General features: G+C 48.2%; 1 protein-coding gene across 1 annotated transcript in view; it reads left to right on the top strand.

Annotated features, from left to right (window-relative positions):
• SPATA18 (spermatogenesis associated 18) overlaps nt 1–18,269 on the top strand; it is a 193,995-nt gene that overhangs the window by 88,312 nt on the left and 87,414 nt on the right. The window contains exon 5 of the mRNA XM_086962653.1: nt 13,844–13,939. Within this exon, the coding sequence (XP_086818779.1) occupies nt 13,844–13,939 (96 nt within the window). The remainder of the gene's footprint in view (nt 1–13,843; nt 13,940–18,269) is intronic.

Genomic DNA, 18,269 nt, shown 5'->3' with positions numbered 1-18,269 from the left:
GTCGGTCCACGGCAGCGGCTGCGCTTGGGATACCATCGGGGGCCCTGGTCACTGATGATAGAGACTGTGGAGTGGCTTGCCATTACATTGGAGGTGGGCTTTTACGGCGGCGCCTGGAGGAAGCGGGGCATTCGCAACTTGCCAGTACGGACTTGGGGAGCGGAGCGCTGTGCCTGCCGCCACTTGCATGGTGGGCCCTTGTGGCGGCCGAGCGCTTGGAGCCACTTTGGAGGAACCCTATCGCTGGCGGCCCGATCTGGATTGTCCCTGGTCTTGGCCGTTGGAGGGGACGCGTGCCGTATTGGGGTCCCGTAGGCCCTGAGCCTAGCAGTCTGCCTTGAGGTGCAGGCCTCCCCGGCCGCCTTCTGCCCCTGGATTGAATCTTGGACACTGGTACACCGGCGAATCGAGGTGGCCTGGAAGGAGCGAGGCCGCACTGCCGTAGGGGGGTACCTGACTGACCACTGGAGTGGACGAACAGCACCATTGACGGGTCGCCCTGCCACAGTGAGTCGCCATCCCGACTCTCGCCCTCCGAGTGGCGGTGATCTGGAGCCTGAGTGCAGGAGTGTGGAAGAGACTGACCACCATGTCCAATTCGCAACGCAGAGGGGGGAAGACAGGGAAGGAGGTAGTCCCCAAACCGTCGCAGCAGCCGGCCTCACCAGGGGCCAGTGGCTCCTCCAGACAGTCAGACGATGAGGCGCCGGCGACCAAAGCCTTCATGAAAGAACTCTTCGCCACTATCAAGGACGATATTTCCGAACTCCGTACGCAGTTGGCCTCGGACCTCAGAGAGGTGCGGAGAGACGTGGATGGGATCGGCGAAAAAGTGGCGACGCTGGAAGACCATGATCTTAGCATGGCGAATGATGTGCATCAACTCCAACAGGACATCATACGCCTTACGGAGCAAAATCTGGATTTACAAACCCACGCGGAAGATTTGGAGAACCGCTCCAGAAGAAATAACATTCGTATCAAAGCGGTGCCGTGGGACGGCGAGGCAGGGGACTTGCGTGTGTACGTCCTGGCCCTGTTTCTCCAGATCTTGGAGGATGAAGAGGTGCGTGACATCCAGATGGACAGAGTACATAGAGTTGGGCTGCCCAGGAGGGGCGGAGGGCCGCCGCCTGACATCCTTGTTTGCGTACACGACTTTCAGTTGAAGGAGAAGATATTGCGAAAAGCGAGAACCACTACCTCGTTGCAATTTAGGGGCCATCGCCCCCAGCTTTACCAGGACCTGGCAGCGACGACCTTGCAGAAGCGGAGGGACTTCCGCCCTGTGACCGCCTTCCTCCGGGAACGCGGAGTATCCTACTCCTGGGGCTATCCCTTCCGGATCATCTTTCGTTGGGAGAATCGGTTGCGACAGATCAACTCCCTGCCGGAGGCGAAGGATCTCCTAGGTATTGAAGAAGCGGAACCGACGCAGGAGGCGCGTGGCTCCCCGTTTCGGAGGCGGCGGCGCTCTTCATCATGGCACAATGTGGGCCCAACCACAGAACGACGACCGTCGGACTCGGCGACTAGTGAGCAGGAGAGAGGAGCTGCAGTGGCTTCGGTGGCCTCCGCCACCATGACAGATTCCCAGATGAGCTCTGGTGCAGCGTGACCCCGAACTCATGGAGTGGCGTCGGAGGGGCTCTTGGCTTGAGATCCCCGGGGCGCAATGGTACTTTTGGAGAAGACACCCCGGACTGTGGACCTGGGGGTCCCCAGGTGGACCCCCCTGCCCCAACCCCAGTCCAGTGGGAGACTTCTGAACCACGACCTACTGGAACTGAAGACTGCGAGGTTCAGGTTCAGTGCCTTGAGTTGCATTTTGTTGTTCTTTGTTCTTGGGGGGGGGGAGGGTGGACCTCTTGAAGCTCTGCGTATGGGTGTCATGGCGGGGTGGTTTGGTTTGGGGTTGGGGATACGGGGGGTGGCGGCGGCGAGGTGTGATGAGTGTATGCTGAGGATATTTTCGATGACATTCTCCTGTATGTTTGTATGTTGTTTCGAGATGTGCCTTTTCATGACCCCTGTGTACCTTCGGAACGTGAATGTCAGGCGCGGCCTGCGGTATGACCATGTGGGCCTTTCGGAGTGGTTGTGGTTGGGATGCTCCCCTCGAATCTTTCCGTGGGCTTGGCTCCTGATGCATGTACGGGGCCGGTGCGGGCACCGTGGTTGTCTGGCTGTGAGCATGGCGTGGACTCTGTATTGCCTCTTATGCCTGTCTGCATAGGAACCTGGAATGTAAAGGGCCTTAACTCTCCGCAGAAACGGCAGAAACTCTGGAAGTACATCATGGATCATCATTTAGATGTGGTGGCCCTCCAGGAGACCCATCTGGCTAGGAGGGATGAGTTGAGGCTTCGTCATAGGCAGTTCCCCCTTATCTATAGGGCATCTGCGGCCACGAAGCATAGAGGGGTGGCCCTACTCTTCCGAGCTTCCCTGCATTTTCAACCCATGGGCGTCAGTGTGGATAAGGAAGGTCGTTGGCTGCTGGTGAAGGGATTGTTGCGTGGCCGCCTGTGTACTTTTGCTGTGTTGTATGCCCCTAATGCGGGACAGAATGGCTTTCTGCAGGATCTGCTGGACAGGATGGGGGACTTTGTGGAGGGCCACTTACTCTTATTAGGAGATTTCAATATGGTATGGGACAGGGGTCTAGATAGTTCTGGGGGCCGCAGGGCAGACACTGGAGTCTTTTCAGATGAAACTAAACGTCAGATAGGAGATATGGGGCTGATTGATAGTTGGCGCTCTCTCCACTCACAGACCAGGGATTACACCTTTTTTTCCAACGTACATCACTCGTACTCCCGCATTGATTATGTTTTGGTTAGTCAGGCCCTCCGGGGGGACATACAATTAGCTGATATTCTTCCGCTCTCACTATCGGACCATAGCCTCGTGGTTCTGGGACTGCACTGGCCCACCGGGGGGGATGGTTGGCGCAAGTGGTATTTCCCGGCGGCTCTGGTGTTCTTCCTCCTCAATCCACCTGCGGACACGTCGGTGTATACCACGTGGGACGCATGCAAGGCCTCTCTACGGGGCACGTGCCTCGCCCTCAATGCGAATTTGAACAGGCTGAGGCGCAAGGAACGGGAGGCTCTGGAATTGGAACTGGCTTCCTTAGAGCAGGCCCACAAGGCGAACCCCTGCAGGGTGACTCTACGCCCCCTGACGGCGGTGCGAGGGAAACTGAGGGCCCATTACAATAACAGGGCGGAGTTTACTCTCCTGCGTCTTAGGCGCACCTCCTATTCCCATGGCAACAAGATCGGGCGCCATCTTGCCCGACAACTCAGGGACAAGCGTGAGAAAGATTATATAGGGGGAATTCGCGACCACGTGGGCTCTGTTCAACACAGGGATGCTGACAAAGCGACCGTATTCGGGCGCTTTTATGCGGCACTCTACTCGAGGGACGCCCTTGATTCGGACGCACAATCCAAATTCCTGGAGGGTCTGTCTCTCCCGAAAGTTTCTACAGAATGGAATGATTCACTGTCCTCCCCCATCACCCGGGAAGAGGTCTTAGACGCCATTAAAGGCCTGAAGCTGCACAAGGCCCCAGGGCCTGACGGCTACACAGCCCTCTTCTACAAAGCGTTCGCCTCTGAAGTGTGTGACTACTTAGTCTCCCTCTTCAACGCAATGGCGGTTGATGGCAGAACCACGGACTCTATGGCCGAAGCACTAATCACTGTCATTCCCAAGCCGGGGAAGGATCCTACTCTCTGTACATCCTACCGGCCGATCGCGCTTCTCAACTTAGACGCCAAGCTATATTCCTCTATCCTGGCGGGTAGACTGCAAGATCTGATGCCTACTCTGATCCATCCTGATCAATCGGGGTTTATTAAAGGCAGGCAGACCCATGATAACCTGCGCCGCGTCATACACCTCATCGAAAAGGCGGAACGATTTCGCGTACCTGCGGTGCTAGTGGGGCTCGACGCAGAGAAGGCTTTCGACCGCGTCGACTGGGGGTTTTTGCACAAGACACTGGTGGCCTTCGGTTTCTCGCCCTCTTTTGTGAGGATGATTGAGGCCAACTACAGCGGCCCTACATCTCGAGTGTTGATCAACGGCCATAGATCCTCGAGTTTCCGTCACTCCCGAGGGACGCGTCAGGGATGTCCCCTCTCGCCCCTTCTCTTTGCTCTTAGTATTGAGCCGTTGGCTATGGCGGTGCGGGAAAATGAGAGGATTTTAGGACTTCCCTTTACGGGCGAGCAGCACAAGATCTCGCTCTTTGCGGACGACGTCCTGTTGTCTATCAGGGAGCCTGCGCTGTCGCTCCCGCATGTCCACTCGGTGCTCTCCGTCTACGAGGAGGTGGCGGGCTTCAAGGTTAATTTCGATAAATCCTACATCCTGAATCTGACCCTGTCGGCGGGGGAGGTACGGCTGACCCGGCCGCTCACCCCGCTCGCCTGGGCGTCGGAGTCCTTGCTTTACCTGGGCGTGCGGTTGACCCCCTCCGTGAATGCCCTGTTCCAGGCTAACTTCCCTTCGATGTTCTCTTCTATTAGGGCGGAGCTGGAACGATGGAAGCCTAAATTCATCTCGTGGCTGGGCAGGATACACGCTCTTAAAATGGTGCTCCTTCCCAAACTGTTGTACCTCTTTCAGGCTTTGCCTATTCCGATAGGGTTAGATTACTTCCGCAGACTGAAGACTGTGATGCTGAAATATGTCTGGCAGGGTGGCCGTGCAAGGCTTCCGTTTTCGGTCCTGCGGCGCCCACGCTTGGAGGGAGGGGTTGGCTTTCCGGACATGCATTTGTACTACAAAGCCGCCCAACTGAGGGTCATCGTGGAGTGGTCCCAACAGCTATCGGAAAAGCACTGGCTCCACATGGATCGGAGTGTTGCGGGTCGCTCCATCTGGGATTTAGCCTGGAAGCCTAAAGCAGACCGGCCCAAAAATGCCTACATTAGTACTCCCACGAGCACGGTATTGAAGGTTTGGGACACGGTGAGCAGTGACGACCGCTGGACCACATTCCCGTCCCCATTCACCCCGATTCATTTCAACCCGGCTTTTACCCCGGCCCTGGAGGAAGGTCCCTTTGACGCTTGGAGGGAGGGTGGCTGTAGATACCTCACCCATTTATTCCATGGCGTCGAACCCCTCACTTTCCACAACTGCATGAGGGACTATGGCGTCCTTCCGACAGAACGCTACAGACATCTCCAACTCCTACATTGGGCGACGTCACCTGCAGTAGTGGACGCGGCTACCAGACCCTTGTCGAAATTTGAGTCCTTCATTCTTCACACCTCCACCATGAAGGGAACGATTTCTTTCCTGTACAAATTGTTGTTAGACTCTACCGTGGCACCGCGACCGCGCTATCAGGACCACTGGGAATCCACACTGGGGAGGGACATCTCTACTACTGAATGGCAGGCCTTATGGAGAGATGTGACAACGCATAATCACTCTACTGACCTCAGAGAAGCACACATGAAACTCATCTTTGACTGGTACCTGTATCCCTCTAAATTACACCATATATTTCCTACTGCTTCAGATAGGTGTTGGCGGGGCTGTGGGATGCTAGGAGATTTTAGCCATATATGGTGGGATTGTCCCGCCATCAAACCATTCTGGGCTGAGATTCTCTCCCACGTAAAAGATATCCTGGGCTACCCGATCCCAGACACCATGGCCTTTGTTCTACTAGGGCTTAGGGACCCGCTGCTTGAACATCAGACTAGAGCGGACAAGCGTGTTCTGTGGTTATGTTTGGGTGCGGCCAAGATGACTCTGGCGGCTGCGTGGAAGTCCCCGTCTGCCCCAGCTCTTTCCTTGTGGCATGCCCGATTGTGGCGTCTGTTGAGCATGGAACGCCTCTCTGACATCTTCCTGGGGAACTTTAAAAATTTTATGTACAACTGGGGCTCACTGGTGCGATTTCTGTCCCGAGGCTTGCCCTCGGCTGTATGCCCGTCAACGCTGCGGTCTCTTCATCTTTTCCAACTTTGATTATGAGAATGTCTGCATTGCATTGTGTGCTTGTTGGTCGCCGCCACCGGGGGGAGGGTGATGTTGGGGAGGGTTGAGGGTGGAGGGATAGTTGGGGTAATTGTCTTGTGTTCTTCCCTTCTTTCTTCTCTCTCTTGCTACGACTGGCTATGACTTGGGAGGGTTGCTGGTCTATGAGCGGAACTTGGGATGTTCTTTTGCTCTACGGATGCCTGTTCTGGACTAGAAGCTGCACTGGGTGGTGACTCCCCCATTGCTTGTCGGACTATTGTTGGCTACCTGTGAACTGTGGAGCCCTGTCGCTCTTCTTTTTTGAATGCACCCTCCCTTTTTTTTGCGCCCCCTGTGTGGGGTTGAGTGGCGGTAGGTCGCCTGTCTTTCTCTCCTTTTCTGATTCCCCTCTTACTGTTTCCCACCCCCTTTCCGTTTCAACTGATATACTGCAAAATAAAAATTTTACAAAAAAAAATATAACCATAAAAGCATTGAACATAATATTACATTCAAATTAAAAATAAAATTTCCAAAGATTTCAGTAAAAGAAGTGATTCCCTAGTCACAAGCTGTGCAAGACGTTCAAGCTGGTTGATTAACATAATATAGAAACGAAAGAGGTGATAGAAAATTGTTACTACAGATAAAATTATATCAAGTCTCTTTGGGTCTAAGAGGACTGGATGGAAGAAAATATAATTCATTACAAGTTAGGATTTCCATATGGATAATATCTATGTCTATACAATTTAATCCATCAAAGTTAAACCCGAGAGTAAGTCAAATCGATTAGAAGTGGGGATGGTGTAACCACTCGATGCAAGGCCACTTCTGCACCATCAGATGATTGCTCACTACATTTTGTCTTGGTGAGGGGACGTATGATGTTCTAGGGTGAAATTCCCTTAGGCCCCAGATAGATATAGGGCCATCTCCTATTTGTGGCTGCCATGTTTGGAGATGTGGGACGACGTGTTTATTCCTGAATTTTACTAGTACCAAATCGCCAGCTATATCTTTTGGAAGAGGTCCTAGTCAGCCCACCCTTCTGACACTTAGTATTCTTCCATCGATGTTAGGTGTCAGAGGTCTATTTTTAGTTAATGAAAACACAACCTTGTTTCTAAGGTCCTGTTGTCTTTCATTTTTCCCCTTTGTAAGTTCTGGTAATCCCGAGAGGACGCACACAAAAGGAGTGGCCTCTGGTGGCAAATGTATGTGATTGGTTTTATATGACATATTGTCATGTTTAGCAGCTATCCCCTTATGTAATATAGATTCTTTGTTTGGCCCTACTCTAGGGTAAGAACTCCGTACTGTTGTGGCTGCTTTCGAGATGTTTAAAGAGGTCATATGTGAGGTTACTGGTTGATTATGGGCAGTGTTACTTTGTGTGGTGGTTTTAGGCACTTCTGTGGGGGCTGGAAACTGTAGTTGAATGGGTCCTGCCAAACTTTTTATAAGTAGCGAGTTGGCCTTGATCGCTTTCTCAACACCCGTGAGCCTATCCCATAAGCTATTCGTTTTTTCGATCAGCGGGGATATTAATAATTTGATCATGTTTTCGATCCGGGCCAATAGAATAGCCTGAATAGGTGCTTTAGCGGTGGCAGTGTTGGGCAATGGAGGACTTGGGTTCAGTTTTTGTTGCTATGCCTGACTCCCAGTTTGTTTAGCCCCATCTCGCTTCCTTTTGGCAGAAGAGACCTGAAGGGACACTGTAGATTGCGAATTTAAATTTGCTTGTGGTAAAAGGGGAGTACCCTGCAAACGTTCATTTAGTTGGGATGGTCTACTGGACTGGGGGCTAGTGGTTGCTGTAGGGCAGGTAGGAGCACTAGTTTGCACACTTCCTGATTCCACAGGAGCGTACATAGATTTACATAGTTTGTTTATTTCCTCCAGCAATGATGATTCGGGAGCTGTGTCAGTTGTCTGTGAGGGAGAACACCTTCTGGATGAGCTATCCATGGCCAGGGGTCGTTTTGTACTCTCTAGTTCACTGGCAATGGGAGAAGTTGCCCTCTTTATGTAGTAGTCCATCGTTCCCTGAAGCAAGTCACCCTGGGAGAAAATGTTTTTGGGGACCCCCTTGCAAGTCATGGCGTAACTAGCTTATATGGACTAACACGGGGGCTGGGCTCCTTTTCAGGCGCCTCCTGGCGCAGGGATTGCGTGTGGCGGCGTATTCCGCCGCTAGGGCATCTGGGCAATGAAGTCCTCAGGGCTCCCCTCGTGCAGCGGCCGCTGGGGTGGGCTGGCGGCGGCAGATGGGAGCTCTGCTGCAATGACGGATCCAGGAGCTGCAGGAGCTGCAGCGCGCTCGTTCAGATAAGCCCCTTAGAGTTCTGTGGTCCCACAGTTACCAAATGTGCCCCAGGCCAACTCGCACTCTCGTCAAACCTCCGCGGCGTGAGTGAGTCGGTCAGGGTGTTATCTCATTTTTTTTCTCCCTGAGAATTGCATTTGTAGGAATACAGGAATCAGGGTTCCGAAAATACAAGGTCAGGCCTAAGTGGAACAACCAAAAACTCTTCTTGGCCACAAAAATTCAGACCCCCCCTCAGTTCGAGACCAAGGCTAAATAAAACAGCAAAAAAAAAAAATACCTTATAGAATACTTTTCCGTCATCAAATGTCTCGGCAGATTCCAAAAGGCTGTGTCAGGGATTATGGCTGTTTCTCTGAGACTCAGGCGGGTTATAGGTCAAGATTGTGGTCGTGGACCTCCAAACACAGAACCGAAAAGGCCGAAGTCCAAAGTCCAAAAGACCTCCTCAATGCCTCAACCCGCAATGCAGGGCTGATCAGGCACACTGCAGCCGTGAAGGCAGCCGCTATCGCAGGAGCCTCTCCCACACTCAGCCGCTGCTCTGTCTCTATCCTCACTCCCCGCTCCCGCGTATCCCTCCTCTCTCACCTGCCGCAGTTCGAGCCCGCCAGAAGAGCTCGGGCTCAGGCAAGAGCATATGCTGCAGCTCCGAGCTCAGATCGGAGTAAAGCAACCGCCTTACTGCTGGCTTTGAGCAGCACAACACAGCCGCAGACTCGAAGCAGTGCGCCGTCTCAAGGATCGGCACCCGGACAGGAGCACCCGCGGAGCAGAACGCCATCAGCAACCCGCCATTACCGGGGGTGGGGCGAGGATCTCAGGTGATTATCCTTTCTTTTTAGATCCAGAGTCAGCAGGTGGATTTGTTTGGACCGTGGCTGATCAAAGTCTTTTTGATACACATTTGAAGTAAAAACAATGTGCTGCGTTACGTTTCCACAGCTTAGCTACTGGATCTGCATGACAGATGAGGTGTCCATCAAAGGTCTAATCAACAACAAGGGCCCTCAAATTCATGGAGAAAGCCTGGAAGCAAAGCAGCCGGACAGCATCGGAACATTAGGAGCCTTCACAGTAAGGACTGTCGTGGAGAACTTCACAGTGAGCTCACAGGTTAAGATTCGAAACTGATGCTGAAAAAAATAAGTATTTGCCTACAGCCAGGAACTTTGTCTGTATGATGTTACTGTGGCATGCTGATGATAGCTGGCAAGGTTTTTAAAAAACAATTTGAGTTCATCTTCTGAAGACAGAATGGACATACACAGCATATTGAATCTACAAATGGTAATTAGGCTTGACAAATAGTTGTATGGGTGGGTGCCTTTCTCATTTGTAACCTTTCTATGTGCAGATTGTTCCAATTATGTATTTGATGTGTACATCCTTCTGCTATCACGGGGACGAAGAAGTAAAATCTATTAAACTGACTACTGATTAATTCCCAATATGGTCACAGAATTTGAATGACAGATTTACAAACTTTACTAAAGCACACATAGACACTAAGGGCCCAATTACAAGTCTGAAGGAAAAAACTAGGGAACCCTACTCACTGAGGAACCAGGGTGTGTACTTTATATAAAAAACAGAGGTTCCAGCGGAGCAATACTTCAAATGCATTAGTCGTAATAAAGCATAACAGCGATATTAGAGGGATGTTAAAGAGAGAGAGTGCTCAAAACACCAAGGGTTGTTTGACATATAAATTTGTATTAATCATAAGAATGTACCATATACATTGTACACAAATAATTTCTAGCAGTGCGGAGTGTCCCAAGTGTATTGTAAGAACCAAAGGAAACAGTTGAGTGACCTGAGGTGAAAATATTTACAAGGTTTTAAAAGAATGTTCTCAAGGAAAGCGACCGTTGTGGAATATAGTCATACAATATTTTACAGCAACTGTATTCAATGATAAGCGCTGTATGAATGGTTCGCTTCCATTAATCGTCGACGGCGTTTCGACCCACTTGATTTGTTGGGTCTTATCAGGGCCTAAGGTATAGGGGACATCTAGAGAATGAGAGCAAAGATAGGTGTAAGAACGGGACCAAGTGAGATTGGAAAAAGAAGGCCAATTTAGATAAGTACCTGAGTGTCACAATGCTCTACTCTTGTGAGGGGTGAGGCATGCCAACCGTGTGTGAAGAGGAGAGTAAAATACTCACAGTAAACCCAGCCGGGTTCTGTACAAGGGCGATGAAAAAACGGGGGAAAAAGGAGAGAAAAGAATGAGCTGGGAAACAATAAAATAATGGCGGTACAACAGGGAGGGAAGTGGACCACTTACCACTGGTGGTGGCAGGTGAGCAGCGGATTTGGGATACGAGTCAATCGGAAATCTCAGAGGTGCAGATAGAAACTGTAAACGCCAGAGGTGAGGCGCTCCTCTTCATTTTGTGCCAAGGGAAATGCCTGAGGAGAAACGTTCACTCTAATGAAATTGCCACTTAATGAGCAGTCAGTAGGTAGGGGGGGCAGGGTGGCTGCAAGGGGCAGGGGGGCTTACCTTTTGCATGGGCTACGATCGCGCACAGGAGTCTGTCACGGTCCGTCTGCTGTAGAGGTTTGCGCTCGGGTGGGCATGCACAAGTGAAGTACCGTGCAGACACTGATATGTGCGCAGGCAAAAAATGGATTGCTGCAACACCGATCCGTCTAGTATGAGGGGAGGAGAACGGATGGCACTGATGGTGAGAACGATGAGCAAGGTACTGAAATAAAAATGTGGAGTGGGGTCGAGAAGGTCATGGATGCAGCGTAGAGGCGCATGTGGAACTGGGTTGGTGAATTCAAAGGAATGCATGAAGGCATGTCCTGAAGGAGAGACAAGACAGCTAAACTAAGGCGTGTCTAGGGGCGCTACATAGAGTCGCGCACATGTCCCGGACAGTAGTTAACCGAGCTTGCTGTATACATGCTGTGTGGACATACATACATATCATAGCAGTAGAGTACACACATCGTAGTCTATAAATCTGCATATAGTATGGTCAAGTTACAGACTCCCACAGGGGGTATTCCCATAATAGCGTGAGCAATAATCATGAAGATACACAAAATCGGACACAATATACAAAATCATGCGCGGAGTACACATATGTGCTGAGTAGGGCTTATATGCCAAAGGGACACAGGTATTCATGTGTGCAGGTGTAAGGGGACATCGTAGACGGTAGAGCCACGTATAGCTGGTGGTGGAGGAGGATATAATGGTTTTTGCGACCTACAGGAAGGTGGTCGTGGATGCTGGAAATTCAGTTAAAGGTAGCCACAAACCCACGCCATTCCTCAGCATAATTAAGTCCACGCCTCACCCCTCGCAAGAGTAGAGCATTGTGACACTCAGGTACTTACCTATATTGGCCTTCTTTTTCCAATCCTGGACTCTCACTTGGTCCCTTTCTTCCACCTGTCTTTGCTCTCATTCTCTAGATGAAAAATTGTGCCGATGTGCGGAAGCAGCCCTGGAGATACAGGTCGCCCCATGTATGGAATGCTAGTCTCGTGAGCATTTTACGGCCAATTTCCTCGCAAGTTACACTGGGTCTTGGGTCGTGCGCCATGGTCATGCGTGGCGAATAGAGAAACGGTGTCCCTATAGCCTCAGCTAGGCGCCTCCAGGCAAGTACCGTGCAGTCAACTGTAGTGGGATCACGGTCCACTATCCGGGCTTCAGAATAGAGATAGCCCGACGGTTGTTCTGGTCTCATATAGCCATCCTCAACAACTAAGTGTGCCATGAATGGAGGGGGATGGAGCCAGTATGCGGCGAAGTGGCCCTGTGCACAGTCATAGTTGCGTTGAAAATTGGGTACATCAAAACCACCTTGGTGATAGGGTAGCCTGAGTGTCCCTAAGCCAATCATAGCTTGTTTACCACCCCAAATAAGTCGCGACATTTGGGAGTTAAGGGCCCGGAAAAAATGGGCGCCTGGATTATACGGGATGTTAGTAAAAAGATACAGCAGCTTAGGGAGTACTACCATCTTAATCAGGGAGATGCGTCCCGCCATTGACAGTGGAAGATGAATCCACATAGTAACGTTGTCAGTCAGCTTGTCTAGAACTGTACCGTAGTTGGCCCTGATGAGTGTCTCACGGTTTCTAGTCACCCTGATGCCCAGTGACTTGATCTCATCCGACTCCCAAATCAAGAGGTAATCCAAAGGGAATTGTGTGGTTCTGTCAGTCAGTGGGAACAGGGCTGATTTCGACCAGTTTATTTGTATCCCCGCGATACCCCCAAATCTGGTGATCTCGCGCAAAAGTGGGTTCAGATTCTCTTGGGGTTTGTGTACATAAAGGGTCATGTCATCGGCATATAAGGCAATAAGTAATTGCCTCTCTGGATATATAAGAGAGCGGTGATTGTGGTGTTGACGTAGTTTGGCCGCTAATGGTTCGATAGCAATTGCGAATAGAATTGGGGATAACGGACATCCCTGCCGTGTGCCCCTGTGAATCCCTGTGTAACACTACCGAGGCCTGGGGTCGGCGATACAATAATCGGATCCAGTCGAGGAAGCTAAACGGAAAGTCCATCCGTTCTAATGACGCCAGAAGGTAGTCCCATTCTAGTGAATCAAATACCTTCGTGGCATCGAGGAAAATGGCGGCTGCCTCACATGTGGGATTTATGTCTTGTATCACCGCCAGTTTTCTCAAAGTTTAGCTTCAAGCAAGGTGCTGCCCATCCAAACTCAGAGTTCCATCATTATTTGTCAGTCATTCATTCCAGTGCTAGGATTGATGTGAGTCCAGGTAACCACAATTCATAACTTGTTCCGATCCGACACTGGTACTACTCCAAAATGTTTAGACAGTTTAGGGAATATAATCAAGATATACTGAAGAAAAAATAAGTATTTACCTACATACAGGAGTCTGATCCGTGTGATGTCACTGGCCATTAGGTAGCCACATATAAACTTTAAAAACACTTCTACACTGAGGAACACAGTGGAACCTATTGCTCATAGGTGAAATGGGTGAAGGAAATTCCCTGTATCCTGTCACTCACTACCATATTTGAACAATTCTAGGATCACAGTTCAGTCCATTACTGTGCAGAGGGTCCTGTTCCTAAAGGTAGAAGCGAGATAGATCTAAACCTAGAGGAATGAGCAGTTTCAGGGAGGGTTCTGCAACCGTGGGCTAGCTATTGGGTAAACCTCGGAGGAAGACAATGGTTCAAAATAGCTTCAGGAGCTGATGCTGCAATTGGCATTACACTTACACAAATTCAGGCTGCTTAAGAATAGAAATATTATCTCAATTTGTGGCATCCTTCCATGCATAATTCTTTGGAAGAAGTCACAGCTGTACTTAAGGCTAAAGGGAAAGAATAATAGAGGGAATTTGCTTTCTGTTCATAACTTGCTTCCACTATGCGCCTACGAAAATAAAGCTCATCTGCTTTAGATTTATAGTATGTGCTAGATGTGAATATTTATCTTGCATTTTCTTATTTTGTTTGTGCTAAGCGTTGTCTCTTTTTGATTTCTTGTACAGGCTGTCTGATGCTCACTTGGAACTACAAGACACTAAGACCAAATCAGCAACCACTTTGTTGGCAACAGAGGAGGAGATTATGCAACTCAAATCAGAGTGAGGACAAGAGAAATATAAAATATTAATGAATAACGTGTTGATAATAAGTGTTATTTCCATGTTAACATAAACTGGTTGACTCAACAACCTGAAGTCCATTATCTTTATTTCGGTATGTGGCTAAAATCCATTACAAATTGAAAGGTATCAAGCATTCTTTGAAATCATCGACTCGCCATAAGAAGGCCTCTATGTAATGCGCTGTTAGTCTAGTTGCTGGATGGATGTGAGGCTGTACTTCATTTGCAAAAGTGTAAATGCTAGTGCCCCTGAGCCAGCACCACCCACACCGCCTGCCACTGCTTACTAATGGCAGGGCCAGCATTGCCTACTAACCAACACACTTAAACAAGTGTGACATTTAGAACTACTGCAGGTCACCCCAAGCTGCAGGGATGGCCTAGAAGTCCGAGTTTTGGTAGCATTATTTAATACATTGAAGGCCAGATGTACGACCCTTTAATTTAGCGCCTCGCAATTTGGGACACATTGCAAGGCGCTAAATGAAATTTATAATAGTGTGTTTACACTGTTTTGCGATTCCCAATGGGCTTGCAAATTGCGAGTCTCATTAATATTAATGAGCCTCTCGCAACTTGCCAGTCTATTGTGAATGCCAGCCCTCCCTGGGAGGGTGGCCTGCTTGGCTCGGCAGACCACTATCAATCAATCAATCATTGACACTTATAAAGCGCGCTACATACCCGTAGGGTCTCAAGGCGCTGGGGGGGGGGGGGGGGGGTGCCGCTACTGCTCGAACAGCCAGGTCTTCAGCTTCTTCCTGAAGGAGAGGTGGTCTTGGGTCAGGCGCAGGTCGGTCGGGAGGGAGTTCCAGGTCTTGGCGGCCAGGTAGGAGAAGGACCTTCCTCCTGTAGTCGCTCTTCGGATGCGGGGGACGGCGGCGAGGGCGTGGTTGGCTGATCGGAGGTGGCGTTTGGGAGCGTAGAAGTTGACTCGGCTGTTGAGGTAGCTCGGGCCTTGGTCGTGTAGGGCTTTGTGTGCGTGGGTGAGGAGGCGGAAGGTGATTCTTTTGTTGACGGGGAGCCAGTGAAGGTCTTTCAGATGTCCGGAGATGTGACTGGTTCGTGGGATGTCGAGGATGAGTCTGGCTGAGGCGTTCTGGATCCGCTGGAGTCTCTTCTGGGACTGCTTTTTAATAAAGCAACCTTAAGGTTAAAACAGGATGCATTTAAAAAAAAAAAATGAAATGTTTTCGTTTAATTTTTTAAGGGCTGACAGCGGTCCCTGGGACCACTGCCTGCCCTTAAAAAATTATTTTGCATGCATTTGCGGCAACCCCTTCCCATTTGCAAATGCATTACCACCTACTTGAAGTTGGTGGTAATTGCGAGTGTTTGGCGACTGCAATTGCGGTTGCAAAACATTAGTACATTGTTTTGGACTCGCTATTTGGAAGGGAACACCCCTTCCTAATAGTGAGTCACAAAACCTATTTAGTGAGCCGCAAAAAATATTGTAACTCGCTAAATAGCCCATGTACATGGCCTAATAAGGTTTTGCACGGGCAAACGGGTTCGCAAACCCGTTTGTGCATGCAAAAATAGGTCGTACATCTGCCCCTGAATTGCTAAAGACTCATGCTGAGCTCAAAACATAGGCTGAGAGACTGCCATGGGGTGTACTTTCATAAATATGTGCTGTTGTTTAGAAATAAGAGCCAGTGCCAACCACTGGCAAATGCCGGCACAAATTAAGCACTGATGTGAGGTGATTGCACTGAAAACCGCAGTCAGTCTCTCTCAATCATGCCTGCCTTGTCTGTACCTTCATCTCAGGGTAAGGCCCAATCCCTATCGTAGACAAATCACTGCAGTTTGCAATTCACATGTTCTGAGTTGTATTCCTGGAACTGAGTTACAATATGCAGATTTTGTATTTATTGCCCAAAATAATCATGTTTTACATTTTTACAAGATTTTTTCCCTGGATTTCTTCTCACCAGGCTTTGCCTGGTTAAATCTGTCATGTTGGAAGTGCAATCCCTACACAAACTCCTGTTTACACAGTTGTTGGAATTGTTTTCAACTGATAATCCGCGCCTTAAATATGTTGAGGGGATTAAATCTGGTTAAAGGAAAACTGTGCTTGATTTGAACAGATTTGTAAAGATTTATTAAAAATGTACAAAAAGATATCTATAGAATTAATAGAAGTTCATTAATTTTGTTAAAACTAGTTACACTTAAATACAAAAATTATGTATATTTAAAATATGTCAGATTTTTGTTAACATTCAATTTAATTTATATATTTTAAAAAAAATCGAAATAAATATTTCCTATGGAGGTTCTATTTTAAGTCCTTGCTGCTATTATTTTTTATTGGAGGATGTTGCAGTATCAGTGGTTGGCCATGTGTAGAGCTGGGCTGACAACTCTTGTGCTCCTTTTTGACTATAGTAACTTTAGTTTCACAAATAAGGCTCATGTCCCTGTTTCTGGGCATGGAGACATACAGCTCAAAGTAATGAAGTTACTCAAAAGTAAACTTACCTGTGTAGATTCACTCATGTGCATGTTTACCTTTTTGAATAGTCCTCAGGGTCTGCTTGTCATCATTTAGTATAAGCCTTGGGTAAATTAGAGTCCAGAAGTTGTCCTGGTCATCTCAGTAGGCTCCCATATGCTCTGTTTACTAAGGTAAAATGAGTAATCCACATTGGCTTGTTCTTCTGGATGCAAGACATGCTCCCTATAAGATCCTCTACCAGAAGAGCCGGATGGTTTAATAGTCACCACCCACAACTCTTCTTTCACCATTTAGAGTAACATACCAGAGAGTTAGAAGGTTACTTTATTGAAGTGTAGAACACCATTATCTGGTATCCTAGGGGTGTGTATGGGAGTTTTTGCATGATGGTGGTCAGCCTACATAAAATGCTATAACTCAAATCTTATAACATACAGGCATGAAAAGAAAACCCGATTAAGTGGTAAAGAGCATTTATGAAATGTAATTTTTGTATCATAAAATTGGGAACAACAATTTTAATAATTTAACTTCTTTGTCCTTCACACTATTAGTGGCTGGCATGTATTTCAATCTTGCAATGGAGCCATAATGTTTTAGAAGAAATAAGTCATTAAGGGTCACTCAAATTCATCAGGTCTGCATTCGCCTAATTCTTTTCCATAAAGGTAAAGTTCCTTTGGAATTGTGGCTTAAAAGTGGAAGGTAATCTGTACTACATTATGCTGGGCTTCGCAGCTTATTTACATTGTTTGACTTGTCACAAGGTCACAGTTACAAAGCATGGTCTTTGACCATGCTGGTAGCAGATGGTGTGCTGTGATGAAATGCTGGAAGGATTCCTTCATTCAGTGAGTGGAAGCTACATTGATCGGTTATGTGAATGACATTATAGGTGAGGTGGATGAGCATTTGCCTTTGTTTCAGCAGTAGTTAATGTGGTAGATGACCAGGTCAGTTTTTTTACTTTGTTGCCACTGTATTAAGGGCCTCATACCTCCTTGGCCTTGTTTAGATTTTTTCTTCCTAAGAATCTTCAATACATTACTCAGGCCCCTGTCATATGAAAAAGACTACCATGGTCTGCCAAGGGTCCAATCATCTTGGTCTTCTTAAATATGTATTTATTCTTGTTGTTTGTGGTACTCAATGGTTCAGTCAATCCTACGGGTTGAAAGCCACATTTCCTTCAAAATAAAATAATATCCAGTATTTCTGGAGGTTCTTCATGAATGTTCTTTAGCAGTACAGGTCAGAATGGACATCAATTGAAATAAACTAAAAATGGCCAACACAAAGATAATTATTTTTTGTTCATAGAGCAGCGTCTTTGCTCAAGCCCTGTTTTGTGTCTTGCAGTTGACTCCTCCAGGCTTACAACCATGGTCAGAAACTTGGGGGTAGTATCAATTATCATTTTTGTGATGGTGTGCCTGTCTGCCAAACTGTAAATTGGACCCCTGTGATTTTGTAAATCCTTGAAAAATTCAAGGAAATTATTTTGTTTAGAGAAAAAGCAGTTCTTTTTACCCTGTGCCCGATCAGTTGCAATTACTAACAGTAGGCTTTCATGAATGTTGCTTTGAATGATGACCTCTGCATGAGTTTTGAGATGTTTTTTGATCTAGTTTCCCAGTTGACCACTCAAAACAAAAGCTTTACATCTATTAACTCCCCACCTCTCTATTTTTGTCATCTTATTTGGGATCCCCAGGGTTAATTGCACAAGTAAATGTCTTTGATGACCAGTGCTACTTTTTTATTCTTCAGATATATGCTCTGTGTAAATGAAGATAATGAAGTGACATCAAAGTGAAGCCCACACTCTTGCTAAAAG

The sequence above is a fragment of the Lissotriton vulgaris genome, chromosome 3_1 (assembly GCF_964263255.1).
Source record: "Lissotriton vulgaris chromosome 3_1, aLisVul1.2, whole genome shotgun sequence".
In the NCBI taxonomy this organism is placed as follows: Eukaryota; Metazoa; Chordata; class Amphibia; order Caudata; family Salamandridae; genus Lissotriton; species Lissotriton vulgaris.
Note: the sequence above shows the minus strand (reverse complement) of the source record. Positions and strands in the feature narration are given on the sequence as shown.